Source organism: Geotrypetes seraphini, chromosome 2 (genome assembly GCF_902459505.1).
Source record: "Geotrypetes seraphini chromosome 2, aGeoSer1.1, whole genome shotgun sequence".
NCBI classification, from domain to species: domain Eukaryota; kingdom Metazoa; phylum Chordata; class Amphibia; order Gymnophiona; family Dermophiidae; genus Geotrypetes; species Geotrypetes seraphini.
Window position 1 is genome coordinate 261,874,030 of NC_047085.1, and position 26,500 is coordinate 261,900,529.

Below are 26,500 nucleotides of genomic sequence, written 5' to 3' on the forward strand. Positions count from 1 at the left end.
CTAAAATATTGACCACAAGAGCGCAACTTAATGGGGAATTCATTCTGCCGATTTACTAACTGATACTGAAGAGAGAGTGAGAATTGGCTAGTAGACTTTACATTTTTAATCATTAGACTCTGTAGTTGAAAGAAATTTCTAGTGGAGTACCTCTTAAAATGAATCTGTAATAATATAGCCAAATCAGCCAAATAATTGGGAGCATTTTCTGCTAAAATTTTAAAAGACAGTAATTCCCAGTTTAAATTTGATTCTAGCTGTTGTAGGCAGCAAATGTAGTTTCTTATAGTAGGGCTGTAAATGTTCAAATTTCCATCATCCAAATATAAATTTAACTCCTGCATTTTGAACTAATTTCTGATTTAGTACAAGAGATCTGGAACAGAGAAGTAATATTACCGTATTTTCACGCATATAACGCGCGCGTTATACGCATTTTTACCTACCGCGCATACCCCTCGCGCGTTATATGCGTGAGCGCGGTATACAAAAGTTTTAAAACATAGTTCCCACCCCGCCCGACGCCCGCTTCACCCCCCCCCCAGCAGGACCGCTCGCACCCCCACCCCGAACGACCGCTCGCACGCGCTCCCACCCGCACCCGCATCCACGATCGGAGCAAGAGGGAGCCCAAGCCCTCTTGCCCGGCCGACTCCCCGACGTCCGATACATCCCCCCCCCCCGGCAGGACCACTCGCACCCCCACCCCGAAGGACCGCCGACTTCCCGACAATATCGGGCCAGAAGGGAGCCCAAACCCTCCTGGCCACGGCGACCCCCTAACCCCACCCCGCACTACATTACGGGCAGGAGGGATCCCAGGCCCTCCTGCCCTCGACGCAAACCCCCCTCCCCCCAACGACCGCCCCCCCCCCAAGAACCTCCGACCGCCCCCCAGCCGACCCGCGATCCCCCTGGCGATCCCCACGACCCCCCCACCCCCCTTCCCCGTACCTTTGGTAGTTGGCCGGACAGACGGGAGCCAAACCCGCCTGTCCGGCAGGCAGCCAACGAAGGAATGAGGCCGGATTGGCCCATCCATCCTAAAGCTCCGCCTACTGGTGGGGCCTAAGGCGCGTGGGCCAATCAGAATAGGCCCTGGAGCCTTAGGTCCCACCTGGGGGCGCGGCCTGAGGCACATGGGCCCAACCCGACCATGTGCCTCAGGCCGCGCCCCCAGGTGGGACCTAAGGCTCCAGGGCCTATTCTGATTGGCCCACGCGCCTTAGGCCCCACCAGTAGGCGGAGCTTTAGGATGGATGGGCCAATCCGGCCTCATTCCTTCGTTGGCTGCCTGCCGGACAGGCGGGTTTGGCTCCCGTCTGTCCGTCCAACTACCAAAGGTACGGGGAAGGGGGGTGGGGGGGTCGTGGGGGTCGCCAGGGGGGTCGCGGGTCGGCTGGGGGAGCGGTCGGAGGTTCTTGGGGGGGGCGGTCGTTGGGGGGGAGGGGGGTTTGCGTCGAGGGCAGGAGGGCCTGGGATCCCTCCTGCCCGTAATGTAGTGCGGGGTGGGGTTAGGGGGTCGCCGTGGCCAGGAGGGTTTGGGCTCCCTTCTGGCCCAACTACCAAAGGTACGGGGAAGGTGGGTGGGGGGGTCGCGGGTCGGCTGGGGGGGCGGTCGGAGGTTCTTGGGGGGGGCGGTCGTTGGGGGGAGGGGGGTTTGCGTCGAGGGCAGGAGGGCCTGGGATCCCTCCTGCCCGTAATGTAGTGCGGGGTGGGGTTAGGGGGTCGCCGTGGCCAGGAGGATTTGGGCTCCCTCCTGGCCCGATATTGTTGGGGAGTCGGCGGTCCTTCGGGGGGAGGGATGTATCGGACGTCGGGGGGGGGGCATCAGGCTTTCAGGATGGGGACAGACCTTCAAGGGGGGACAGTGCACGGAAGTCAGGGGGGGTGAACGGAGAGTCGGAAAGTCAGGGCGGGCGAAAGGAGCGTCGGGCAGCATGCGCGGTATACCCGTGAGCGCGGTATACCAAAGTTTTTGTACATATCATCGTGATTTCTGCGCGCTATACCCGTGTGCGCGTTTTATACGAGTGCGCGTTATTTGCGTGAAAATACGGTAAATTGCAATATTGTAATAGGGACAGGATTAGAGACTGCATCAGAATCCAGAAAGGTTCTGTATCAAAATATTTTCTAATAGACCTACGTTTTTCATCAAAACCACGAGGTTCTAATTGAACAATATAAAACAACACAAGACCAGGCTAAGAAACCTCCTACAAAGTACCTAAAAAGGTATACCAAGAAGAATCACCTCATACTCAGAGTATCCTGGGACTTATTTTCAGGCCTGTAAGTCCAGTGTGCATTTCCTGAAAAAAGGGGGGAAATGTATACCAGGTTGGAACAGGTTGGAATTGGAAGCTGAGAGTTCCAATTCCACTCCAGCTAGTGTGGGAAAAGAAAGCAAGTTGAAATATTATCGGTCAGTAACAAATGGTGCCAGATCAGTGGTCTGGCATGTGTATGCCCCAGAATACAATGGGTAGAAATAGAAGGGCTGAAATTCAGTGAGGCACTACCCACATAAAGATATATGGATAGTGTATCTGTTTATCATTAGTCATGTATTCAGCCATCATAATAATAAGAAGAATTTATTGTTTGCATACCGCTATACCAAAAAAGGTTCAAAGCAGTTCACAGCAAGATAAAAATGCAAACAATCAATACAACTGAAATTTCATAATAAAACAATCAATTAATTGGAATACATCAATTAAGAATGAGTTAAAATTGAAATGCATCAGTTGAACAGTTGTAGTACTGATGAATATTTGGTCCTGAGTTGTCTGTATAAAATTAGGACTGCTGTTTGTGTGGTTCACTTACCGGTATATAGGTAAATGTAGGGTCCTATCCCTGGAATGCTTTGGCCCTTCCACTAAATATATGGACAAATTGTGGTCATATATTGACAAACATGACCAGAACTTAAACATGGGCAGAAATTTAAATGAAAGCACTTATGTTACAATGTTTTAAGTACTTAATTTTATAAAGGCATTTTTGTGATATGAGATTTTCCAACACACCACTTTATTTATTTTGTTGTATGTTGTTTACAACATGTGGTTTTGTATTTATTTTATGTATGTTTATACTGTAAACCAATATGGGATCCTTTACTAAGGTACGCTAAAAGATTTAGTGCACACTAGCAATTAGCGCGCTATAAATGCCACGCAGCCCATTGTAAACCTGTGGGCACCAGGGCACTTAACACACACTAATTTCTTAACACATGTTAAATCCATTAGTGCTCTTAGCAAAAAGACCTCTTAGTTGGTTTTTTTTAGGCAGAATATACATTAATAAAAGTCACAAAAAATGAATAAATATATGCAAGTATAGGTGCTAAAATGCCCCATATTAATTCACTCCACATGTGTATACTAAGGGCTCCTTTTACTAAGGTGCGCTAGCGGTTTTATCACGCGCTACAATGCCGCACACGCTAAACGCTAACACCCCCATAGAGCTTGCATTAGTATTTTTCAATTAGCGCTTGGTTAGCACGCACTAAAAACGCTAGCGCACCTTAGGAAAAGGAGCCCTAAGTGACAAGAGCACAGTCCGAGTGTTGACGTATTTGGAAATGGGTTTTCAGTTGAGTACAGGCAGTCACAGATTTTGTCCATAAAGTAGGCCAGCCACACTACGCTGACTACACCTGCTTATAGGAAGAAATGCACATGTGCTTTATGCATGAACATTTATACCTACTCCCAAGCAGATGGAAATATCTGCAGCTTCATTTTAGTCACGGTTTCTGCAGCTTCGCTGGGCAATTTTATGAATTCCTAGAGATGACTATGTGCCTTTATAAAATAGCTAAAAGTAGCCACCACCTTTGCTTCTCAACCTGGAGGAGCTGCTATCAAATTATTGCCTTCCCTGAGGTCAAAATGTCTAGTTCTTGCTAAAGAAATTCATTTTTCCCTTTGTATTCACTCTGTCTCAGGTTTTTGATGATTTTATCTTCATCTTCTTTGCCATGGAGATGGTAGTGAAGATGGTGGCCCTGGGGATCTTCGGGAAGAAATGCTACCTCGGTGACACATGGAATCGACTGGACTTTTTCATCGTCATGGCTGGGTAAGGATGCTGTTTTTATGCTTTTCTTCCTTGCTATGGCAGCTGGAATTATGGAGCAAGTGAACTAGTCTATGGTGTCATGTGCCGAGACTTAATACGAGATTGTCCGAGAGTCTGTCATTGGCTGGGGTTTGCAGTAGGTCTTTCGAAATAGTTGTCTTTCTGTGCTTTCAAGGGAAAATGATGGAAAAAGAAGATGGCATGTTTAGTCTTTGCTTTGTGCCGTAATTAATTCCCTATTGTGATATGAAAGTTCTGTAAAATCAATTCTTGAAAGTTCAAAGCAGAACAAGAAGATTTAACTGAGCACAGCATGACACAAATTGTAGCAATGGCATAGAGGCTTTGTGTAGTGACATTGGGTGTTCCATAGCAAGGTACAGCCAGTCTCTTTTGATATTACAGTAGAAATGGATAGCAAAATAGAGTGAAGATTCTTGTTAGTGACATTAGAAGAATGTAGCACATTGGAAAATAATTTATCTTTTTCTTATAAACAGTAGATTGTTTCTGGGGCAACAAGAAGGCGTAAGATGAAGTTAAAAGAAGATAGATTAAGAAGTAATTGAAGGAAACACTTCTTTACTATAAGAGTGGTGGATGCATGGAACAACCTCCCAGTGGAGGTGGCAGAGATAAGAGTTATATCTGAATTCAGGAAAGCATAGGACAGGCATAAGGGACCTCTTAGTGGGATTGTGGCAGAGTCCAGTCCAGACTCACCTGGAGCACTGCCCATATGCACTCAAAACAGCACAAGCAACCACAGTACAAAGCTGCAACATTAGAAAGCTTTTATTTTTCTGGAGACTTTAGTCTTTTTCTTCACAGACTCAGGAAAGGCACAATTTAGTTTGCATATCCTTAAGTCACTTCCACAATTATTCTCCTTAAGGGCTTGGCTTACCCTGTTTCAGTAGAGACCAGTTACCCCTGAGGTTCTTGCATACGTCCCAAATCTTTCCAAGGCTCCCTCAGCCTACAGCTAGGAAGGGGAAGTTTCTCTCTATCCACGGGACTCCTTCCTTCCTCAGAGATTTCTGTCTCTCGTGGGGACCTCCTCGAATGAGTCTCCTCTGTGACAGATAAACAACTTCCTGCTGAGCCCCCCCCCCCCCCCCCGACTCAGCAGGGTTACCTGGATAAGCTAGCTCAACATTGAACTGTAAATCCCAGTGCAGTCTGGGACATGTAGTCCGCTCAGCCTTGGGCTTTCAGCCCCTGCTGTATGGAGGGTAGCATTAGTGGAAGATAACCCCTTACTCTTCCACAGGGAGGAAGAGATAGTGGATGATATGGCTGGGCAGATTGGATGAGCCATATGACCTCTATCTGCCATCATTTTCTCTGTTTCTAACCCCCCACCTTAAATTTGTGGCCAGTTCACTAATAAAGGAAACTATTAATCCCATGCGCAGTTCTGGTTTAGATCTTTCCTACTGCTTTGCAATCGGAGGAATAATTAAAAGCCTCTTTTATAACTCTGACCTGGTGAAGGATGTTTTGGCTATTAACGGAAGCCAAGGAAAGCTTTAGGATTTACTTTATTTCCAGACAGATGGAGATAAATGTTTAGGTGTCAAAATCTAGCAGTGTCTTATCTTGTTAATCTGATATCTTTTAAAATATAATTTAAGTTAACACTTCTGAATACAGCAGGTTAACTTACATCTGCTACTTATGTTGATATTTTTAGTCAGATAGTGCTGAATATTTGACACTGTTCAGTTTTAATAATCACAACCCACAATACCTCTCACACTCCTTGATTCACCTGGTTAAAGCTGGAGCAGATGAGTTGTTTAGTTAAAATTTAACAGGTCAATGAACCCAAAGATATTTAGGGGTCCTTTTGCAAAGTTGTGGTAAACACTATCACGTGCTTACTGCAACTAAAAATAACGTACTATGGGGTGTGCTGAGGCATCCCGCAGTATTTTATGCATGTATTTGCATAATCTTTGAGTCAAACTTTTTCATAGAGGGGGGTGGAGAGTGAGTGCATCTATGAAAATCAGTTAGTGCTTTGACATCGCTGCACACTGACCGATTAGTGCAGGTTTAGTGCATGAGTCTCTACCACTTACAAAACGGTGTCAGGTCAAAAGCGCGCCGGGACAAAGGCACGCCCAGACAATTGAGCGCAGCGTGGAGGCGCGCGCCGCTCAAAATTAATGTTTTCAGGGCTCCAACGGGGGTGTGTGGGGGGGAACCCCCCCACTTTACTTAATAGACATTGCGCCGAGTTGTGGGGGCGTTGTAGGGGTTGTGGGGGGTTGTAACCAGTGTTCCCTCTAAGGATTGATGAGGTGTGTGCAAAAAAAAATATGCATGAGCGACAAATTACATACTCCACAAATTTATGAGCAGGCGCAGAGGACGCATTTTTAAACAAATGTAGTTTATCCTTGTACTCCTTATGTAATTTTAATCATCTATGGATATGTTTGTATGTTTATTGTTCAAATGGTTTTATTTATTTCCCAAAATTTATTTTTGTTATACACATTGAAAATATTTGATATTGCGTTTAAATCAAAATCTCAATAAACTTGAAACTTGAAACGAGTGCCCATGAGATTGTGGGAGGGTTAAATACTCAAAACTTAGAAGAATAACAATTTACTTAAAGTTTTTGCTTCGCCAGCTTTCTGGTATCTTTACATAATGCAGTGGTGTACCTAGCATATGTAACACCCGGGGCCGAGGTTAGACATCTCCACTGATGGATACAGCTCCGCGGCTATAACATTTAAAATAATAGCGATCCAAAGGGGGAGGGGAGAAGGTGCGAGGAAGTCTGGAGCTGCAGGGCCGACATTAGAGGGAGTAAGAGTTGATGGTGCCGCAGGGTCCCGCGGGGGGGGGGGGGGGGGAGGAAGGAAGGAAGAAGAGGAACCGAAGCATGGCAATTGTGGGGAAGTGCAATCCCCCCAATGCGTCCCCTTACCTTACCTCCCCTTACCTTTGCGACGCGTGTGTGCGCTGTGAAGAGAAACTTGTGCGCTGCGATGTAATATTTTGTGCGCCAGCGCAGGCCAGCGCAGCTTAGCGGGAACACTGGTTGTAACCCCCCACATTTTACTGAAAACTTCACTTTTTCCCTGTTTTTAGGGAAAAAGTTAAGTTTACAGTAAAATGTGGAGGGTTACAACCCCCCAAACCCCCCATAACGCCGGCGCGATGTCTATTAAGTAAAGTGGGGGGTGTTCCCCAACAAAACCCCCCGTCGGAGCCCCTAAAAACAGTAATTTTGAGCGGCGCACGCCTCCGCGCTGCGCTCAATTGTCTGGGCACTCCTTTGTCTTTCGCGCCGTTGTCTATGAACCTACAAAACGGATGGCAGTAGGGGATCATACACTAATGGCCATATGCTAATGGGAAAATTAGCACATGGCCATTAATGGAACAATCTGGAAAGTGGTCATTTTACCCATGGCCAAGGTGCATGGGTAAGACTTAAAAGCATGCTAAGGCCACTTTTGCTGCAGCTTTGGAAAAGAACCCCATACTTTAGAGTTACCAGACGTCTGGATTTTAGAGAGGACATATCCTTACGTCTGGATGGTTTTTTAAAACATGGCACTTTGTCCGGGTTTTGAAAAGTTGGTGAGATCGGGGCCGGGTCTGGAGTGCATCTACGTATGCATGGATGCACTCCAACCCCGGCCCGAAGAGATGAGGTTTGGGGGGGGGGGGGGGCGAATGAGGTGAGGCTCGGGGCAGGGCGGGCCCAGGGTTGAACAGGGCGGGGCCACACGTCCTCTTTTACCAAATGGAAAATCTGGTAACCCTACCTTAACCAGTTGACTCTCAAAGTTAACTAGATATAAAATTAATAGCTATAAAGTGTTCTTTTCCTTAATTCAGTTAGCTTGCTAAATAAGAATAGGGACATCAGGAACATTATTTTATATATTTATATTTCAGGCTTTGGAGGACATTATAAAAGCATATACACAAGAACAATGGGCTGCTTTTACAGCGGTACAGCTTCTTACCGTAGGCCAGTGAGATAAATGCTCCAACACACATTCAGTTCCTATGAGCATCGGAGCATTTATCTCACCAGCCCACGGTAAGAAGCTCTCGCGGTTTAGTAAAAGCCAGCCTGTGGTATTTACCCATGTAAAGGGAAATTTCAAAAAGACAATGGGGTCCTTTTACTAAGGCGAGTTAACTGATTTAGCGAATGCTAAAGATTAATGCTAAGGCACCTATTATATTCTATGGGCACCTTAGCGTTTAGCACACGCTAATCTCTCGCACACCCTAAATCAATTTGCACGCGCTGAATAGGTTAGCACACCTTAGTAAAAGGACCCCGATATTTGCACACATAGGTGGCCAGGGTACAGAAGTTTCAAGGGGCCTGCTTTGACTGGTTTGAACAGGCCAAACCTTTGTGTATTTTCAATTTATATAAGAATAAACATATTTTAAATAACTTCCACATTGGCTTTTGTACTAGGTCTAAGGCTTACATAGCTTTCCTAAGTGCTCCAATTGGTTAAGGCTTTAAATGATGTCTTAAGGGCTATACTCACATTACCCCGCTCCTAAAACCACTTCATTGGCTTCCCATCCGTTTCCGAATACAATTCAAACTCCTGTTATTTACCTACAAATGCACTCGCTCAGCTGCCCCTCACTTTCTCGCTTCACTTATCTCCCAAGAGCTGTGTAGTCCCGGCTGTGTATGAGGTCTGTTTTCTCCGTTTTTTGGTACTCCCTATTATTTTTATGTCTTTTGTATAATTTTTTTTGGGCATGGTATACAGTACATTTTTCTTTTAGAGAATCGGCATGGACATTTTCATTAGTATGTGCTGGATAATGCAAACAATGGGCCTGATTCACTAATCTGCCCGAATGTGACCGATCTGTGTCCGATCCGTGGCAGGCCGACCAATTCACGACTGGACAATATTCAAATGGGGGTGATCGTAGGAACGCCCCACACTGACCGCACGGATCACTACTGAGTGATCCTGATGCTTGCGCAGACCATCATCTTTGTCTGTAGATGGTCTGCGCATGCTCTCCGCTGAAACAAGAGAACAGTAAAGATAAGTCCCGGCACACTGCTTAACTTCAGGGGCTCAAACAATCAGGGCACATTTAAGTGGTGAAATTGCAACCCCTGTGGTCTCCGTAAAATGTTTTCAAGGCAGAAAGCCTTATGGAATGGCCTCTTCTTCACCGAGGGAGGCTGCGGAGGAGAAGTTTGCGCCCAGCGTGACGTCAGGCTAAAAGACCGAAATGGAAGTCTGTGCCGCCCTGACTATCCTGCTCTATGCCGCCCTTCCCCGCAGTGCAGCCCCGCTTTAAACCCGTGAGTTAAAACCATGGGCTCGTACTGCAGGGAAGGGCGGCAGAGAGCAGGAGAATCGGGGCGGCAAGAGCAGGGCTCTTGAAGGGAAGTGTGGCGATGTATCCCTAATTGAGCAGAGAGCTGGGGGCTTTTTTGATGTTTTTTTGTGACGTCTCCTAGTAAAATTCTTTATGAACCCTCCATTAATATAAACTCAACTTCGTACACAATCCATCCAACGATCAAAATCTTAGGAGTTGTCTTAGATCAACATCTCACTATGAAAACTCAGTAGATGCAGTAGTATGTAAAAGTTATCTTACCTTATGGAGGCTTTGAACAATCTGATCTTACTTTGAATTTGCTGCTTTTAGATTATTGGTTCAATCATTATTACTAAGTCTTCTTGACTATTGTAATAGTGTCTATTCGACAATAACCAAAAAAGAACTAGCGAGACTATTATTAATACAGAACACAGCGGTTAGACTGATCTTTGGCTTGAAGAAATACGACCATGTCACACCCTTTTATTGCAAGCTACATTGGCTGCCTGTGGAGGCTCGGGCACTGTTTGAGCTAGGTTTCTTCTGTTATGAGGCTCTTTATGGAACAGCCCCCCTTTATTTGGTTAATGGATTTTCTTTGGCTTCATACAAACATAGCAGAAAAACCCATGCCCTGATTAGCTTTCCTTCTGTTTAGGGTTGTAAAAGCAAGAAATTTCTTAATCGTACTTTAGCGTTTCAAGCAGCTTCTCATGATAAAGAATTTCGAACACTGCTGGTTCACAGCTTACTCCTACAAACATTTATGGAACACAGCTGAAGACCTATCTTTTTTTTTTTTTTTCCAAGCACTTGACTAATTAATTTATTCTATTCCTTGTATCATCTTTACTTTTATAATCTTTTGTAAACTACGTTGAACTTACGGTTACGCGGTTAACAAGCACAGTGCTATGTTATGTGTTATGTTATGATGGGCTGCAGGGCTGGGATTTCAGGGCGAGGACATTCGGAAAGGACGTGAGCGACTGGTCCCAAGCAGTCGCTTCTTTTGTTGATCGGCCAGACCAGGCGGTGTCCCAGATTTGTTAAGTGAATGGCTGCCTGTCTACTTTGCATGCCGTTTCCCCTCATTTGCATGCGCGGATCGGGATTGGATCGGAGGATGATTGGAACAGAGGCTAGTGAATTGGGTCAGAGGAAAATTGGGTCGGTACATGATCGCAAACACGATCGGTGGGCTTAGTGAATGTAGCCCAATGTGAGAGCACCTAGACCCAGATTCTATAAATGATGTCTAAGGCTAGGTGCCTAGCTTAATTATTTAAAAAGCTTAAGCGGCACCAATAATTGTCAATCAACAACTTTTAATTAATATTAACTGCACTTAATTGGATGGTAGGTGCCTACCATTTTGAGGTAGGCACCTAGTCCAAGGCACCTACCTGAACATAGGCATGGATAGGTGGTGGATCGAAGGCATGTTTACAAGTAGGTGCCTGCCTAAGACCACTTTAGGCACCACTAGGTGCAATTCTATAATGCACCTAACTTTTATAGAATCGCGCTTAATTGGGCCTCCTAAATGGTAAGTGCTTCTGTGTTAATATTTTTGCAGTACAGTGCTCCCCTGAGATTCGCGGGGATTCCGTTCTAGGAGTCCTCGCGAATCTCGAAAAACCGCGAATACGGTTTTTCATGGGGGAGCCTGAAGAGGGCAGCAGGAGAGCAGCCGGAGCGCCGCGAGCGCAGGAAATCACTTGCGGTTCGCTCCTGCACGAAGTCAGGCCTTATCCAATCAGGAGCTGCATGTCAAAGCAGCTCCTGATTGGATAAGGCTCGACTTTGTGCAGGAGCGAACCGCGAGTGATTTCCTGCATTCTCAGCGCTCCGGCTGCTCTCTCCTTGTCGGCGGTCCGAAAATACCGTGAATGACCGGGACCGCAAACCGCCGACTGCGAACAACCAGGGGAACACTGTATATCAAATAAAATAAACCATACACTCTATCAAAAAATTCTTAATCTAACTGTGGTAGTCACCACCTTCTTTAAAACTCTCAGTCATGGCCTTGAACTTTTGAGTCAAAGCCTTCTATTTGAGTAGCCTTCTTGTTTTTATTGTTTGCCCATTGAGGTAGTTCCCAAACCTGCCCTGGGGAATCAAGCCAGCCAATAATGAATCAAGCCAGCCAATAATTCAGCTGGTGGCAGACTACAATTTTTTTGTCTGCTGCTGGTGCTAAAATCGGAAATTCAATGCCAATGCCAGCTTTGAATTTCCATATTTTTTAAAAGCTGGCTAGCAAATGATTGGTTAAGTTAATACTCAGACTTAATCAGCCATGGGTTAGCGCATAAAGATAGCCCAGCCATTTAAGTGAGTGGTCCTATTTACTGTATGTGCTAAATCTTGCTGGTTTGATCTGAATATCAGGACCTAACTGGACTCCGCCTTCAGTATGCCCTCTGAAAGCCCCCAGAATAGCCCTAACTTAGGGCTAGATTCACTACGCCCACGGATCAAGTCCAGACCACTTAGCGACCTGATTTTCCTACAACCCGATTTACTATCCTTGTGGCCGATCATCCTCCGATCAGATCTGATTCGTGCATGCAAAGGAGGGGAAATGGCATGCAAAGTAGGAAGGATGCGATTCACTAAATAAATGCAGGCATACCGACTGGGCTGGCTGATCCAAAAACAAGCGACTGCTGAGGACCCTGCTCTCTGCTGTGATTCTCCTGCTCTCAGCCCCGATTTTCTGCCCCTTACTCCATTTTCCTGCTCTCTGCCCTGACTCTCCTGCCGTTCCCCACGAGTTAAAACCATGGGCTTGCGAAGTTTAAAAGTAAAAAGGGCTCGCAAAAAGTAAAGTTAGAAAACAAAGTTTTTTCCCAGCTCTACCGGGCATGGAGGGCCAGAGCGATCCGTGCAGTCGGCTCGGGGTGTGATTCCAATCAACCTCATTTGCATCAAGACACGTCGTGAATCAGTCCCCCGGACCTGGATCGGACCTTGATCGGGACCTGAATCAGATCGGTAGGCCGTTTTGTGAATCTGGCCCTTAATCAGTTTTAAGTTTGGCATAATATTCTCACATGTGGATTATATCATCCACAGAACTCGGTATGGACACTGCCAAGTGCAATGTCACTTTAAATCTTTAGGCAGTGCCCATACCGCATGCATGCTGATACCTTCCCACCTGACGTTGGCTCACGGGATCATCAATTCTGAGTTTGCCATGGACCTGTGTCATCAATTTCTCCTCAGCACATGGGAAAAACATTCAGCATAAGGGAATCCTTCCCATGCTCTTCCCCGAATGTAGTTTACCGTATTTTCTTGCATATAACGCGCGCGTTATACATGGTTTTTACAAACCGCGCATACCCTTGCGCATTATACGCGTGAGCGCGTTGTACAAAATTTTTTTTACATAGTTTCCCCCCCCTGACGCCCGATTCATCACCCGGAAGAAGCGCTCGCACTCCCACCCCGAAGGACCGCTCGCACCCCCACCCGAAGGACCGCTCGCACCCCCACAGCCTCCCCCCCTCCCCCATGGAGAAGCTGTCTACCTTGTTTCCGGATGCCAGCCCAGCTGCTTCCTCTGCCGGTGGTCCTGCCCCTTCTCAGAGCCCTGTGCTGCGCTGCTTCCTCTTCAGGCGGTCCCGCCCTTTCTCTGATGTCAGAGAAAGGGTGGGACCGCCAGAAGAAAAAGCAGCGCAGCAGGGCTCAGAGAAGGGGCGGGACCGCCGGCAGAAAAAACAGCTGGGCTCGCTGGCATCCGGAAACAAGGTAGACAGCTTCTCCATGGGGGAGGGGGGGTGAGGCTGTGGGGGTGCGAGCGGTTCTTCGGGTGGGGGTGCGGGTGCATGCGAGCGGTCCTTCGGGGTGGGGGTGCGAGCGGTCCTGCGGGGGGGTGAATCGGACGTCGGGGGGGGGGGCATCAGGCTTTCAGGGTAGGGACAGGACTTCAAGGAGGAAAGGAGAGTCGGGGCGGGCGACAACAGAGTCGGGGTCTCCAGAGGAGAGTCGGGGCATGCGAAAGGAGAGTCGGGCAGCATGCGCGGTATACGGGTGTGCGCGGTATATAAAAAATTTATGTACATAAATATGTGTTTTTTGCGCGCTATACCCGTGTGCGCGTTTTACACGGGTGTGCATTATCTATGTGAAAATACGGTATATCATTCAATGCAAAAGATGTAGTGAAGGATGCCACATTGGAGAAACAAGCCAGATGCTAAAGACTAGGATTAATTTACACAGGTATCATTTTAAAAATTGTAATGCCAACCAGGATATCACCTCTGTGGGACAAACGTTTTAGAAAAATAGAACACTGCATCAATGATTTTACGGTGAGGATATTAACAAGAAATTTTAAGACAATCTAGGAATGCAAGACCTTTGAGATTAAAATGATTAAAACATTTTGACACTCACAGACAGGACTTAACAAAGATATTGGTTTTTTCTCACATTACAAAACAATTTTCACTGCTTTGACACCTACCTTATCTCCCTGTCTCTCATCCTCCCCTCCTATTCCTCTTCTTGTGAGACTGTCATTTGAATACTTTGATGTTTTACTCTTATATACTGATAGCTTATCTCTGATCTGAAGAAGGAATACCTTTGAAAGCTAATCTAACCATGCTTTAATTAGTCCAATAAAAAAGGTATCACCTAACTTCTTTTTTTAATTTCTTTTAATTTCTACATATTACTGTATCTTTAATAGTGGACTAACACAGCTGCCACACCATTTCCTCAGCATGTCAAACTTAGGGCTAAATTCACTAAGCCCACCGATCAAGTCCCGACCATTTAGCAATCCGATTTCCCTCCGACCCGATTCACTAGCCTCGTGGCCGATCATCCTCCAATCCGATCTGCACATGCAAATGAGGGGAAACGGCATGTAAAGTAGGCAGGCAGCAATTCACTAACAAAAAACTGGAACATCAAGTGAGCTGGCCGATCAACAAACAAGCGACTGCTGGGGACCAGTCATTCATGTCATTTCCGACTGAATCTCCTGCTCTCTGCCCCGACTTTCCTGCTCTCTGCCCTGATTGCCACCCTGCTTCATCCCTGATCACTGCCCTGCTTCTGCCCCGACTCTACTGCTCTCTCTGCCCCGACTCTCCTGCCCTCTCTGCCCCGATCTCCGCCCTGCTTCTGCCCCGATTCTCCTGCCCTCTCTGGCCTGACTTTCCAGCTCTGCCCCTGACTCTCCTGCTCTCTGCCCCGATCACCACCTTGCTTCTGCCAGGACTATTCTTATGTTCTTCTGGCCATCCTCCACAGTGCGAGCCTGTGGTTTTAAGCCGCAGGTTTAAAGCGGGTTAAAACCACAGGCTTGCTATAAAAAGTAAAAAAAGTAAAGTAAAAAAAAATAAAATAAAAAAAATGCTGCTCTGTAAACATGCACAGACCACATGTGTCAGGATTGCTATTCAGCGATCCGTGCAGTCGGTTGGGGGCGTGATTTCGAGCATCCTCATTTGCATGAGGACACTTCGTCAGTCAGCCCCCCACCCATGGATCAGATCGCTCATGGATCCGATCTGATCTGTGGGCTTAGTGAATTTAGCCTTCAGATGTCTTTTTGCTCTTAGTATACTTTTCACGGTATAGTTCCACAGGAAATCAAGCCTCCTTGTCAAAGAAAGTGCAAAACGGCTTCAAGAAGTCTACTCAATATAATCAGACTATTTCAGGCTCTGACCAAAATTGTGTATTGACCTCTGTCTGCACATGCAGAAGAGGACGCTTAGGGCCTGATTCTGTATAGGACGCCCGGTCTCAGCAGCTGCCTAAGCAGCTCTTGAGAATCACACACGGGTGTCCTATCAGAATCGTGTCTGTCCTAATAGACAGATGCTTAACCCCACCTAACCACCCCAATTCTCTAACCAGCATCCATGTCACAGGCGCCATTTAGAGAATTGCGTTGCCGCTAAGCTGATCACAGCAAGAGAATCTCCCTGCCGTGATCAGCTGAGTGGAAGCTGCAGGGAACCCACCTCCACACCCACACACAAGTTGGCTGGCAGGAGGGATGCCCATTCCCTACTGCCAGAATCCCCGAATCCCCCCTCACGTTTGTCCATTGCAGGAGGAGTGCCCTGCTGCTACCTCTCTGAAGCATTGCCCCCCCTCCCCCCACGAAGCATACCTTGGTAGGAGGAGTGCCAAATTCCTCCTGCTACCACCGCCTGAAGCACTCCCCAGTGACTTGACAACCCCCCTGGACCCCACCCACCCACCTGGAGAACCACCTGGCATCCCCCCTAACAGGAAGACCACCCCCATTCCTCTCCCCCCCAGACCTTTTAAAATGAAGGTCTAGCCGGAAGGAGGCTGTGTCATCCGGTAAGCCTGCATCCCAGAATGCACTAGGGAGGAGCCTAAGGCTCTTATTGGCTCAGATGCCTAAAGCCCATCCCATTGGGGGGGGCCTTAGGCACCTGGGCCAACTGGAGTCTTAGACCTCCTTCCCAGTGACAATCTCATTCCCTTATGTCAAACAATATTTACCCTCAAGCGCAATTCTGCATGCCAGATATTATACCTGCACACAAAACAGTTCATATGACTCCATTTGCATGCTTCACTTCAGAATTCCACAGTGGATCTTATCAACACAATGGTCTCAAGCCACAGGATCCCTATCTGCTCCAGTTCAAGTCACCCTAGATCTACGGCACTCTCTCCAATGGTGGATGATGCCACACAATCTTAGCTGGGGCCTCTCTTTCCAGCTCCTTCCCCGCTAAAATCTTCTAATCGTAGATGCTTTTATGCTTGGCTGAGGAGCCCATCTAGGTGGTCTTCACACTCAGGGAATGAGGTCTGACCATGAACAGACCCTCCTTATCAGTCTGCTAGAGTTGTGAGCAATAGGGAATGCTTTCAAAACATTCCAGGACCACCTCCTTCAACAGGTAGTCCTAGTCCTTACAAACAACCAGGTCACCATGTTCAATTAGCACAAACAAGGAGGCACAGGATCTTATTCCTTTTCTCTGGAAGTAATTGAGATTTGGAATTAGGCCACTGCTCGTGGGATACTTTGTCAGGGCAGTTTACTTGGTGTTGGCAGACAAGTTGAGCAGGCTTCTTCAATTTCACGAATGATCTCTCAGCATGACAGTCTTGCATCTGATTTTCTCTTGATGAAGATCGCGGGACAAAGACCTCTTCGCTTCTCCTCATAATAGCCAACTTCCACAATTCTATTCCAGACTCTTTGCCCCCAAGCACATTGCATCAGATGCCTTTTTATTTCACTAGAGGGACAAGTTCCTCTATGCATTTCATCCAATCCCTCTTATAGGAAAAACTCTACTCAAATTTCGCCAAGATCAGGCACCATGATCCTCATAGCACCCCTTTGGGCATGCCAGATTTGGTTTCCACTCCTCTTAGAGCTCTTGATCAGGAAGCTGTGGAAATTGCAACCATTTCCAACAAAGGGTCCCTACTTCATCCCAAACACCTCTCGTTTGTACTAACAGTGTGGTTTCTTTAACCAAACAGGTAAATGCTTTCTGCTTCTCAGCTGCAAAATCTGCCTAAGAGTCTCGAATATGACAACTGTTAGCTACTGTACAATTCCTGTATTTTAAGATGAGATATTTTTCAGCTAATTGCGTTAATGCTCTAATTCCTCTTCTTTCTTGTCAGGAACACCTAGGTCAAATTCCATCTCAACAGAATTCTTCAGTTCTTTCATGTACTTGCAGCCTTCTTAATTGTCATTCATTGTGCTGGAAAATTTCTGATATACCTGACTTTCTTATTGCACATCAAGTTGATTTCCTCTGCCTTAGAGAAACTTGGCTGTGTGATGGAGAGGGATCTTATTTGTATCAAAGTCTTCCCCAGGATTATAATGCATCTCAGTACATGCACTCCTTCAAGAAAGGTGGTGGTTTGGCCTCATCCTCTCTCTCTGTATTAGAGCTTTCGCCAATCTTCCTTCCCTACCCCGAGTTGCTAGCTGTAAAGATTTTGGGCTAGATGCACTAAAATCAGTCGGTAATACTGACTGGATCGCTGTTGGCCGATTCTCTGACTGATTCTGAGCGAGCAATGCACTGCCAAGTTTGCATGCAGTTAAATATTTACCCCGGGCCTTTACAAAACTGTAGGGTGGTTTTTAGCACAGGCGGCAGCGGTAAAAGCTACGACGCTCATATGAATTCTATGATCGTCAGAGCTGTTACCACCGCGGCAGGTGCTAAAAACCTCACCACGGTTTGGTAAAAGGGGGGGGAGGCTAATGTGTTAAATGTACAGCCCTAATTTTTTTTTTATTGTTTTTAATGTTAAAATCTATTTTCCTTTGACTTGTGAAAACTTTAATTTCTAAATAGTACTAACAACAAAAGATGTGAAATTTCTACCTATTTTGATTAAATGGAATATTTACCTCTTGATGCCCAAATATAGGAGCATGATTTGCAGAACTCATTAGTAAAAAATAGAATTGATGATGACTGTTGCAGTAAATAATCTGTACTGAAATTTTCAATATTGTCTGCCCCACTTAAAAATGTATATGGATCATTTCTGACCTTTTCAGTATTCAACTACGTGGTGGTTCTGTAATATCATATTCAGCTCCCAGGCTTCACTGAGAATAACCTGCCAAATGATGATGAGAAACATATACAGGTACAAAATCCTTTATCCAAAATTCCGAAAACCCAAACCCAAAATTTGCTGCGAATCAGAAGTAGTCCAAGACGCACGCTGAAACCAACACAGATGCCTGTGTTTTTCTCTGTGCAATTCAAGTCAGAGGGCTGGAAAAATGGCAAAGAGAACTGTGGATTCCACTCAGTGTGACAGTGAGAAGCAGAAAAGCAGGGACGCAGTAAGGGAGGGGCAGTCCGCCCTGTGTGCCGTCTTGGTGGTGGCGCCGGCACCCATCATCGACTCCGACCCTCTCCTGCTGTGCACATGTGTCCCCTCTTGCCCCTTCCCTTCCCTCACAACTCTTCAATTTTTCCGGCACGAGCAGTATTACAAACTTGTTGCTCGCATTGGTATCAGCTCTTTCTGACATCACTTAGAGGTCCTATGCCTAGGAAATGATGTCAGAGGGAGAGCCGACACTATGCGGGCAGCAAGTTCATTATGCTGCTTGAGCTGGGAAAATTAAAGAGATATGTGTAAGGTGACCATACGTCCCATTTTCAATGGGACCGCCCCGTTATTGGACCGGCCATCCCGTTGTCCCGACCCACCGCTTCGGGATGCCGGAATGTCCCATTTTCAGGGACAGTGTCCCGAAGCTGTGCACGGGGACAACGGGACAGGCAATCACTTTCCCTCCCTCCAGCGCCGCTTCAAACTTCCATCCGCCTGCCGTCGCCTCACCTTCTTGCTGCTCGGAACTTCCTCTCCGAAGTCAGAATTGACATCGGGAAGAAGGCTTCTGGTCGGCAAGAAGAAGGTGCAATGGCGGCAGGCGGACGGGAGCTTTGAATATGTGCTGGAGGGAGGGAAGGAGGGAGGCTGGCAGGCAGCGGCGGTGGTCGGGGGAGTTGAATCGGGCGCTGGAGGGAGGGAAGGAGGGAGGCAGGCGTGGCAGGGAGGGAGGTAGGCATGCAGGCAGGCTTTGGCATGGCAGGGAGGGAGGGAGGTAGGCAGGCAGACTTTGGCGCAACCGGTAGGCAGGCGGGCTGGTTTGGAGGGAGGGGGTGGGACAAAGGCTGGAAGGCAATGAGGGGGACATAGGAAGGAGGCATTGAGGACACTAAGGACATAGGAAGGAAGGAGAGAGGGAATAGAAAGGGGAAATTGTTGGGCCTGAGTTAGAGAGTTGCGCAGGGACAGAAATCCCACCCGTCCCCACCCATCCCCGCCAAAGTCCCACCCGTCCCCACCCGTCCCCGTGAGGACTCCCACCCGTCCCCACCCATCCCCGCGAGGAATCCCTCCGTCCCCACCCGTCCCCACGAGGAATCCCCTCCGTCCCCGCGAGGAATCTCCTACGTCCCCGCGAGGAATCCCCTACGTCCCCGCCCGTCCCTATAAACTACAGAAATAGTTATTTCATTTAATTATGCTACTGAATTAAAGGCTCTGGTAGAAACCCATTTAAAAATAAGCAAAAAGACTTTATTAATTTGGAAATATTAATTGGGAAGAATACATACTTTGTAAACGGGTTTCTACCAGAGCCTCTAATGTTTATAAATTTTTATCAACACAACTAATATACTACTTTATCCTTAAGCAAAAAAAGAAAAAAATAATAATTTTTTTCCTACCTTTATTGCCTGGTTTCTGCTTTCTTCATGTTCTCATTCAATTCCTTCCATCCACTGTCTCTCTTCTCTCTGTGTCTTCCATTTGCTCTGTTACTGTGCCTCTCCCTTTCTCCCCCCTCCCAAATTGGTCTGGCACCCATCTTTTTCCCTCCGCTTCCCCCATAGTCTGGCACCTCTGTCTTCTTCACTGCCAGCGTCTTCTTCCCATTCCCTCTTCCCCATTTCCTTTCAGTGTCCTTCTCCCCCACCATCTTCCCCATGTCCTGTCAGGCAGCATCCTTCTCCCCCCTCTGCCTTCCCCATGTCCTTTCAGCATCCTTCTCCCCCCTCTGTCTTCCCCATGTCCTTTCAGCGGCCTTCTCCCCCCTCTGTCTTCCCCATGTCCTTTCAGCGGCCTTCTCCACCCCTGTTTTCCCCATGTCCTTTCAGTGGCATTCTCCACCCCTTTCTCTTCCCCAGTGCTTTCAGGGTCCTTCCCCCCCTCCTCCCGTTTACCCCATGTCCTTTCAGCGTTCTTTTCCACCCCTTTGTCTTCCCCAGTGCTTTCAGCGGCCTTCTCCTCCCCTTAAGCGTCTTTTCTTCTCCACTCCACCTTTCCTCCCTCCCTGCCTCCACCTTTGTGGCGCTTTTGCACCCGACCGACAACAGAACAGGCCCGGTCGGACAAATCTCCCTGTCCTGTAGCCGCAAATCTAAATTACCTTCTTACAGCAGCTGGAGTAGTGAAGCTGCTGTAAGAGGTAATTTAGATTCGCGGCTACAGGGCAGGGAGATTTGTCGACCGGGCCTGTTGTCGGTCGATCGGGGGACCTGATCGGCTGTGCACATTCTCCGGGGCGGACCGCCCCCTCCCCCCTCTTTCGTACGCCATTGCCTTCTCCCTACCTGCCCTGCCGCACACAGCCGACCGGAAGTCTTCCTTATGTCAGCGCTGACGTCGGAGGAAGGGAGGGCTTTGCTTAAGCCCTCCCTCCGACGTCAGCGCTGACATCGGGAAGATTTCTGTTCGGCTGTGTGCTGTGACAGGGCAGGTAAGGAGAAGGAGACTACCCTCGCGGCTCGAGTGCACTGCGATCCAACCCCGCAGGAACCCCGCGACCCTCGGAGGCATCCCCACGGGATCCCCACGACCCTAGGGGGCGTCCCCACGGGATCCCTGCAACCCTAGGGGGCGTCCCCACGGGATCCCCATGACCCAAAGGGGGAACCCGCGGGATCCCCGTGGGTCCCGCGGGATTCCCGTCATCCCCGTTCCCGTGCAGCTCTCTAGCCTGAGTGCAGAAAGAAAGAAATTAAAGAAAGGATGCACAGTCAGAAGGAAACGCAATCAGAGACTCATGAAATCACCAGACAGCAAAGGTAGGAAAAATGATTTTATTTTCAATTTAGTGATCAAAATGTGTCAGTTTTGAGAATTTATATCTGCTATATATATTTGCGCTATATTTGTCTATTTTTCTATAGTTACTAAGGTGACATTGCATATTTTAAAGTCATCTGCCTTGACATCTTTGAAACCCCCCAAATATAAATGATAATTAACATTTTCTCTGCCTATAGTGTGCTTTGTGGGGTTTTTTAATTGTATGGTTACCATTTTGAATTAATAAGATATTATGTGTACATGAAAATGAATGGAAGAAATTGAGGGTAGGATTGGGGGTGGGATTGGGGACAGGACTGACAATTAATAGATGTCCTGTTTTGAGGAAAAAAATAAATGGTCATGTTAGGTATGTGGGAAGGTAAGGGGGCTTGGAAAGGAGCAGGGGGGCAAAGAAGAGGGTGAGAGAGGGGCACAACCGCCCCGGGCACCAGTCACCCTTGCTACGGCACCACAGAAAAGGAAGCGCTTATCTCCGTCAATAGCACAGAAAGTTGAGGTGTTGAAGATGCTTGATCATGGTGTATCTGTACCACAGCTGACTAAAGAATATGATGGCAATATTATGGTTTTATGGTCTGTCTTTTCTGTCTTAACATTACCATCCCAAAATTTGAAAAATTCCAAAAACCAAGGTATGCCCGGTCTCAAGAACTTTGGATAAAGGATCTTGTACCTGTATTATCAGGCACACCAGGGTTAATGTCATCCACATCACCCAAGATGAGACAGCTTTTCCAGAGCTCAGCCTCAGACTTTGTTGAAAAAGTTCTGAGTACATGTGGCCCTTGTCATGCACAGCAACTTTTCTTCCCAGTGTAAAAAACCAGCATTGAGTTCTCCCATATTCAAAGAACTTTGTAAAACATCTTTTGTCAACAAATTAAAATGCAAATCTACTGCTATTACTCTATATTTTGGATGTATATTTTGGATGGGTAATTGACTACTCATGGGACTACTTCACTGTGGATGGTTTCCTGCTTGAGAGGAGAGGGGGATTGGGGTGGACGGGTGGGAAGGGGAACATGAGGTGGGTTGGTGGGAGAGGGTGGGGTTTTGAGGGGATTTTGTTAACATAGAAACATGATGGCAGGTATAGGCCAAATGGCCCATCCAGTCTGCCCATTCACAGCATCCACTATCTCCATCTCTCCCTAAGAGATCCCACATGTCTGTCCCAAGCCTTCTTGAACTCAAACAATCTTTGTCTCTGCCACCTTCACTGGGAGACTATTCCACACATTTACCACCCTTTCTGTAAAAAAAAAAAAAAAAGCATTTCCTTAGATTACTCCAGAGTCTATCACCTCTTACCTTCATCCTATGCCCTCTCATTGTAGAATTTCCTTTCAAATGAAAGAGACTCGACTCTTGCACATTTATATTACGTAGGTATTTAAAGGTCTCTATCATATCTCTCCTCTCCTGCCTTTCCTCCAAAGTATACATATTGAAATCTTTAAGTCTGTCCCCATACACCACATGATGAAGACCACTGACTATTTTAGTAGCCTTTCTCTGGACCAACTCTATCCTTTTTATATCTTTTTGAAGGTGCAGCCTCCAGAATTATATACAGTATTCTAAATAAGGTCTCACCAGAGTCTCTTACACAAGGGCATCAATACCTTCTTTTTCCTACTGACCATACCTCTCCCTATACACCCTAGCATCCTTCTATATACATTACAAAATACTGCATTGACGTTTTTAGGACATCAAAAGAAATTCGACCGTGTCACACCGCTCTTTTTACATTATCACTGGCTCCTCATTTCATATAGAATTCAGTTTAAAATATTAACTTTAACACAAAAAGCACTTTAGTTCCAAAAACCTAGTTATTTGAATGCTTTGACAATTTTATATAATCCCTCTCGTATCCTTAGATCACTGGTCTAGAGAGCAAAATGGGATTCCACAAAAGCTAAAGTTTTTTTCTATCTAGCTCCTTGCTTGTAGAATCAGCTTCCCAGTTACTTGCAGCTACAGCTGAACTTTAAAGCATTCAAAACACTTCTCAAATCTTTTTTTTTTTTTCATCAAGCTTTTGGTGAGGATATTCCTCAAAATAATCACATTTATTAGTTTTCTTTGGCTGCATGGGTTAGGTTGCTCCAGAAACACTATGGGCTCCTTTTACGAAGCCGCGTTAGTGGTTTTAGCGCATGCAGTTTTTTAGCACGCGCTAAACCCGCGCTACGTGGCTAGAACTAATGCCAGCTCAATGTTGGCGTTAGCGTCTAGCGCGGCAGGCAATTTAGCGTGCGCTATTACGCGCATTAAACCGCTAAAAGGAGCCCTATAAGTATGCATTCTCTTTTAGTTTGAATGTTTTCAAAGGTCAGTCCTTTACTTTTGGTGGAGTTCTTTTCATTTTAATTGTTTTTATGCTTGTACACCACTTTGAACTGTTGTAAACAGTAGCGGTATGTAAAATTTTACTAAACATAATCATAAACCTGTTTCAGACCATCTCTACCCTCAAGCGTACTTCCACCTTCCAGATGTTACGCCTTCTCAGTCACATGGCATCAACAGTTCATATGACCTCATTTGCATGTCTTCACTTCAGGATTCTGCAGTGGACCTTATTGACCCAGTGGTCACAAGCCACAGGATCCCTATCTGCTCCAGATTCTAGATCTCTGGCACTCTCTCCAATGGTGGATGGTAGCCCACAATCTTATCCAGGGACTCCCTTTCAAGCCCCCTCCCCACCAAAACCATCTACCCACAGATGCTTTGATTCTGGGCTGGGGAGTTCATGTAGACAATTTCCATATTCAGGCAGTGTAGTCTCACGATGAACAGACCCTCCATATCAAGCTCCTAGAGCTACAAGTGATAGGAAATCTTTACAACAATCAGACCACTTTTACAACTATCCACTGCTCTTGGAGGAAGAATGAGAGTCACCAACAAGCTCTTCTGAGGCCACCTTTTTGGGCACTGACATGAATGTGTCAGGTCCCACCCTACACGAGGTCTGTGACCCTGTCAACACAAATAGGGAAACCTACTCTCCAGTCTTCTCTTTCAACTCAAACACTCTTCAGTACCTTGAGAGCAAATTGCAACCAGAGGAGCCTTCATAATCAAAGTTTTGCAAAGGTTTTGTTTAAATCATTTTAGCTCAGTGTGCCTGAGGTCCACTTGCTAGCACATTGAGATGTTCCTGGCCCACTATAGACTGGGGATATTTTTTTAATTGCTTTAATATGCTGAAAACATGCTCACTTGTAGTCACTGATACAGGCAGACTAAGAAAGATTGTAAAACAATTTCAATATTAGGAAAGATAGGAGAAAGTTCAAGTTCAAGGATTTCTTGGAGGAGTTCTTTTGGCTTGCAAGATGATTTAAAGTTTGCAGAATATATTTGCTTGAGGAAATCCAACTCATCAGCTAGTTCTGCTGAAATTTTTTTTGCTATATTTTTTTCCTGAAACTGTGTTGAACTCTCTGAATTGCCAAATGAATCCAAAGGAGGCACAAATTTGTTGCAATGATTTGAATGAACAAGTAGGGCCAGAATTGAGGGAATCAATAATAACATGTTGGTTCTGTAGTGGCTCTCAGCATCTGATAAAATAGAGAAGCAGTGACTGGTTGGAAGTTCAAAAGAAATATTAATTCAACAAGAATGGTATCCCCCTGGTAACAAGTCTGTTGACTCTTTAATGAGGCCTTTGATGTTAAACTCTTTCAATGTCAAGTGTAACATTGTGTTTCTCATCACAAGGTTAGTTTCATGAATCATCTTAAAGAACTTCATCTAAATAGAGAAATTCAAATTTTGACATATACTTCTGTACTGACTTCAATTTAGTATGACCTTGAGAAGTAACAGTGAGATCTTTATGGACATTGAGATCAAATACTCAGAACCTATTAGCAATACCCTCCATCCACAAAATTGTCTAGGATACTACCCATAAGACGATCTTCTCCGTCATGGCCCCTTCTCTTTAGAATGCTAAGCCCCTTGACCTCAGATTGGAATCCTCCTTAGAAAAATTCAGTACCAAACTCAAGACATTCCTTTTTAAAGACACTTACCCCCTCTTCTTTTTTTTTTTTTAATAATCTTTATTCATTTTAAAATAAATTCAATAAGTGAAGAACAATAAATAAAACATTTATACTATAGACATCACTTAAAATATTACAAGATTCTTACAGATCAATAACCCCCCCACCCAAACTATTCTTTATCATTCAAGTATCTATAAATTTATCATAATTCCGTAGTTCACTACATATTTTAAACATAAAATTACACAGTTATCCACTTAGACATATTTTAAACTTATAAACCACCCTGCCCCCATCCATAATAATAGTTGATTATAACCCTTATATTCCTCCCCCCTCCCCCCTCCCTCCCTGGATGTGCAATTCTTCTAACAACAAAAATGTATAATTATAATAAATCTACAAAAGACGTCAATGGACCCCATATTAAATTAAAGTTTTTAAAATTCCCTAACTGATCAGTTCTCATTTTTTCATATTTATATATTTGACATAAACTTGCCCACCAGAAAGCAAAATTGAGACGATCCCAGTTTTTCCAGTTACGTGTAATCAATTGTATAGCTGTACTTGTCATAATTAAAAATAGACTTCTTTTATATTTATCTAGGGTATTTTGATATACAAAATGGTACCACAGATTACTACTTCATAAGTTAAAAGAATCTCAGATTCTAAAATATTAGTAATATGTCCCCAAATCGATTTCCAAAAAAACCAATATCTTAGGGCAATAAAACAGTAAATGATCCAATGTTCCTATGTCAAGATGACAGTGCCAGACTTTGAATTATCCAACTTATTCAATCTAACTGGGGTCCAAAAAGAACGATGCAAGAGAAAAAACCAAGTTTGTTTCATAGATGCTGAAGCTGTACATCTCATCCTCCAAGACCAAATATGTGGCCATCGAGATGCAGAAATATACTGCTTAATCTCAATGCTCCAAATGTCTCTAAGAGCGTTTTTGGGTTTCTTATTCATAAGTTCAGATATTAATTTATACCACTTAGCAGCTTGATGTCCTAGGATGTCTGTCTGAAAACAGAGGAATTGCAAGCTATAATAATTTTTCAAATTACGCCACTCAGGGAACCCTTTCTGAATAGCCTGCTTCATTTGCAACCATTTATAAAATTGAAATTTAGAAACACCAAAAGATTGTTGCAACCATGAAAAATCAAGCAATTTCCCATTTAAAACAACATCCTCTAATGTTTTTATGCCTGCTTGCATCCAATCTTGCCAGGCAATTTTAGAGCTGCCTATTTGTATCCTGGAGTTCAGCCATAGGGATTGACACAAAGACTGTTCTATAGGTATTTTGGTTAACTTATTTATACATCTCAGAG

At 45.5% G+C, this 26,500-nt stretch overlaps 1 protein-coding gene across 6 annotated transcripts in view; it reads left to right on the forward strand.

The window, feature by feature from the left end:
• Positions 1-26,500, forward strand: part of CACNA1I (calcium voltage-gated channel subunit alpha1 I) — a 1,298,213-nt gene that overhangs the window by 548,467 nt on the left and 723,246 nt on the right. For all 6 annotated transcript variants that reach the window (XM_033929511.1, XM_033929508.1, XM_033929510.1 and 3 more), the window contains one exon: positions 3,968-4,101. In XM_033929511.1, coding sequence (XP_033785402.1) covers positions 3,968-4,101 — 134 coding nt within the window. The remainder of the gene's footprint in view (positions 1-3,967; positions 4,102-26,500) is intronic.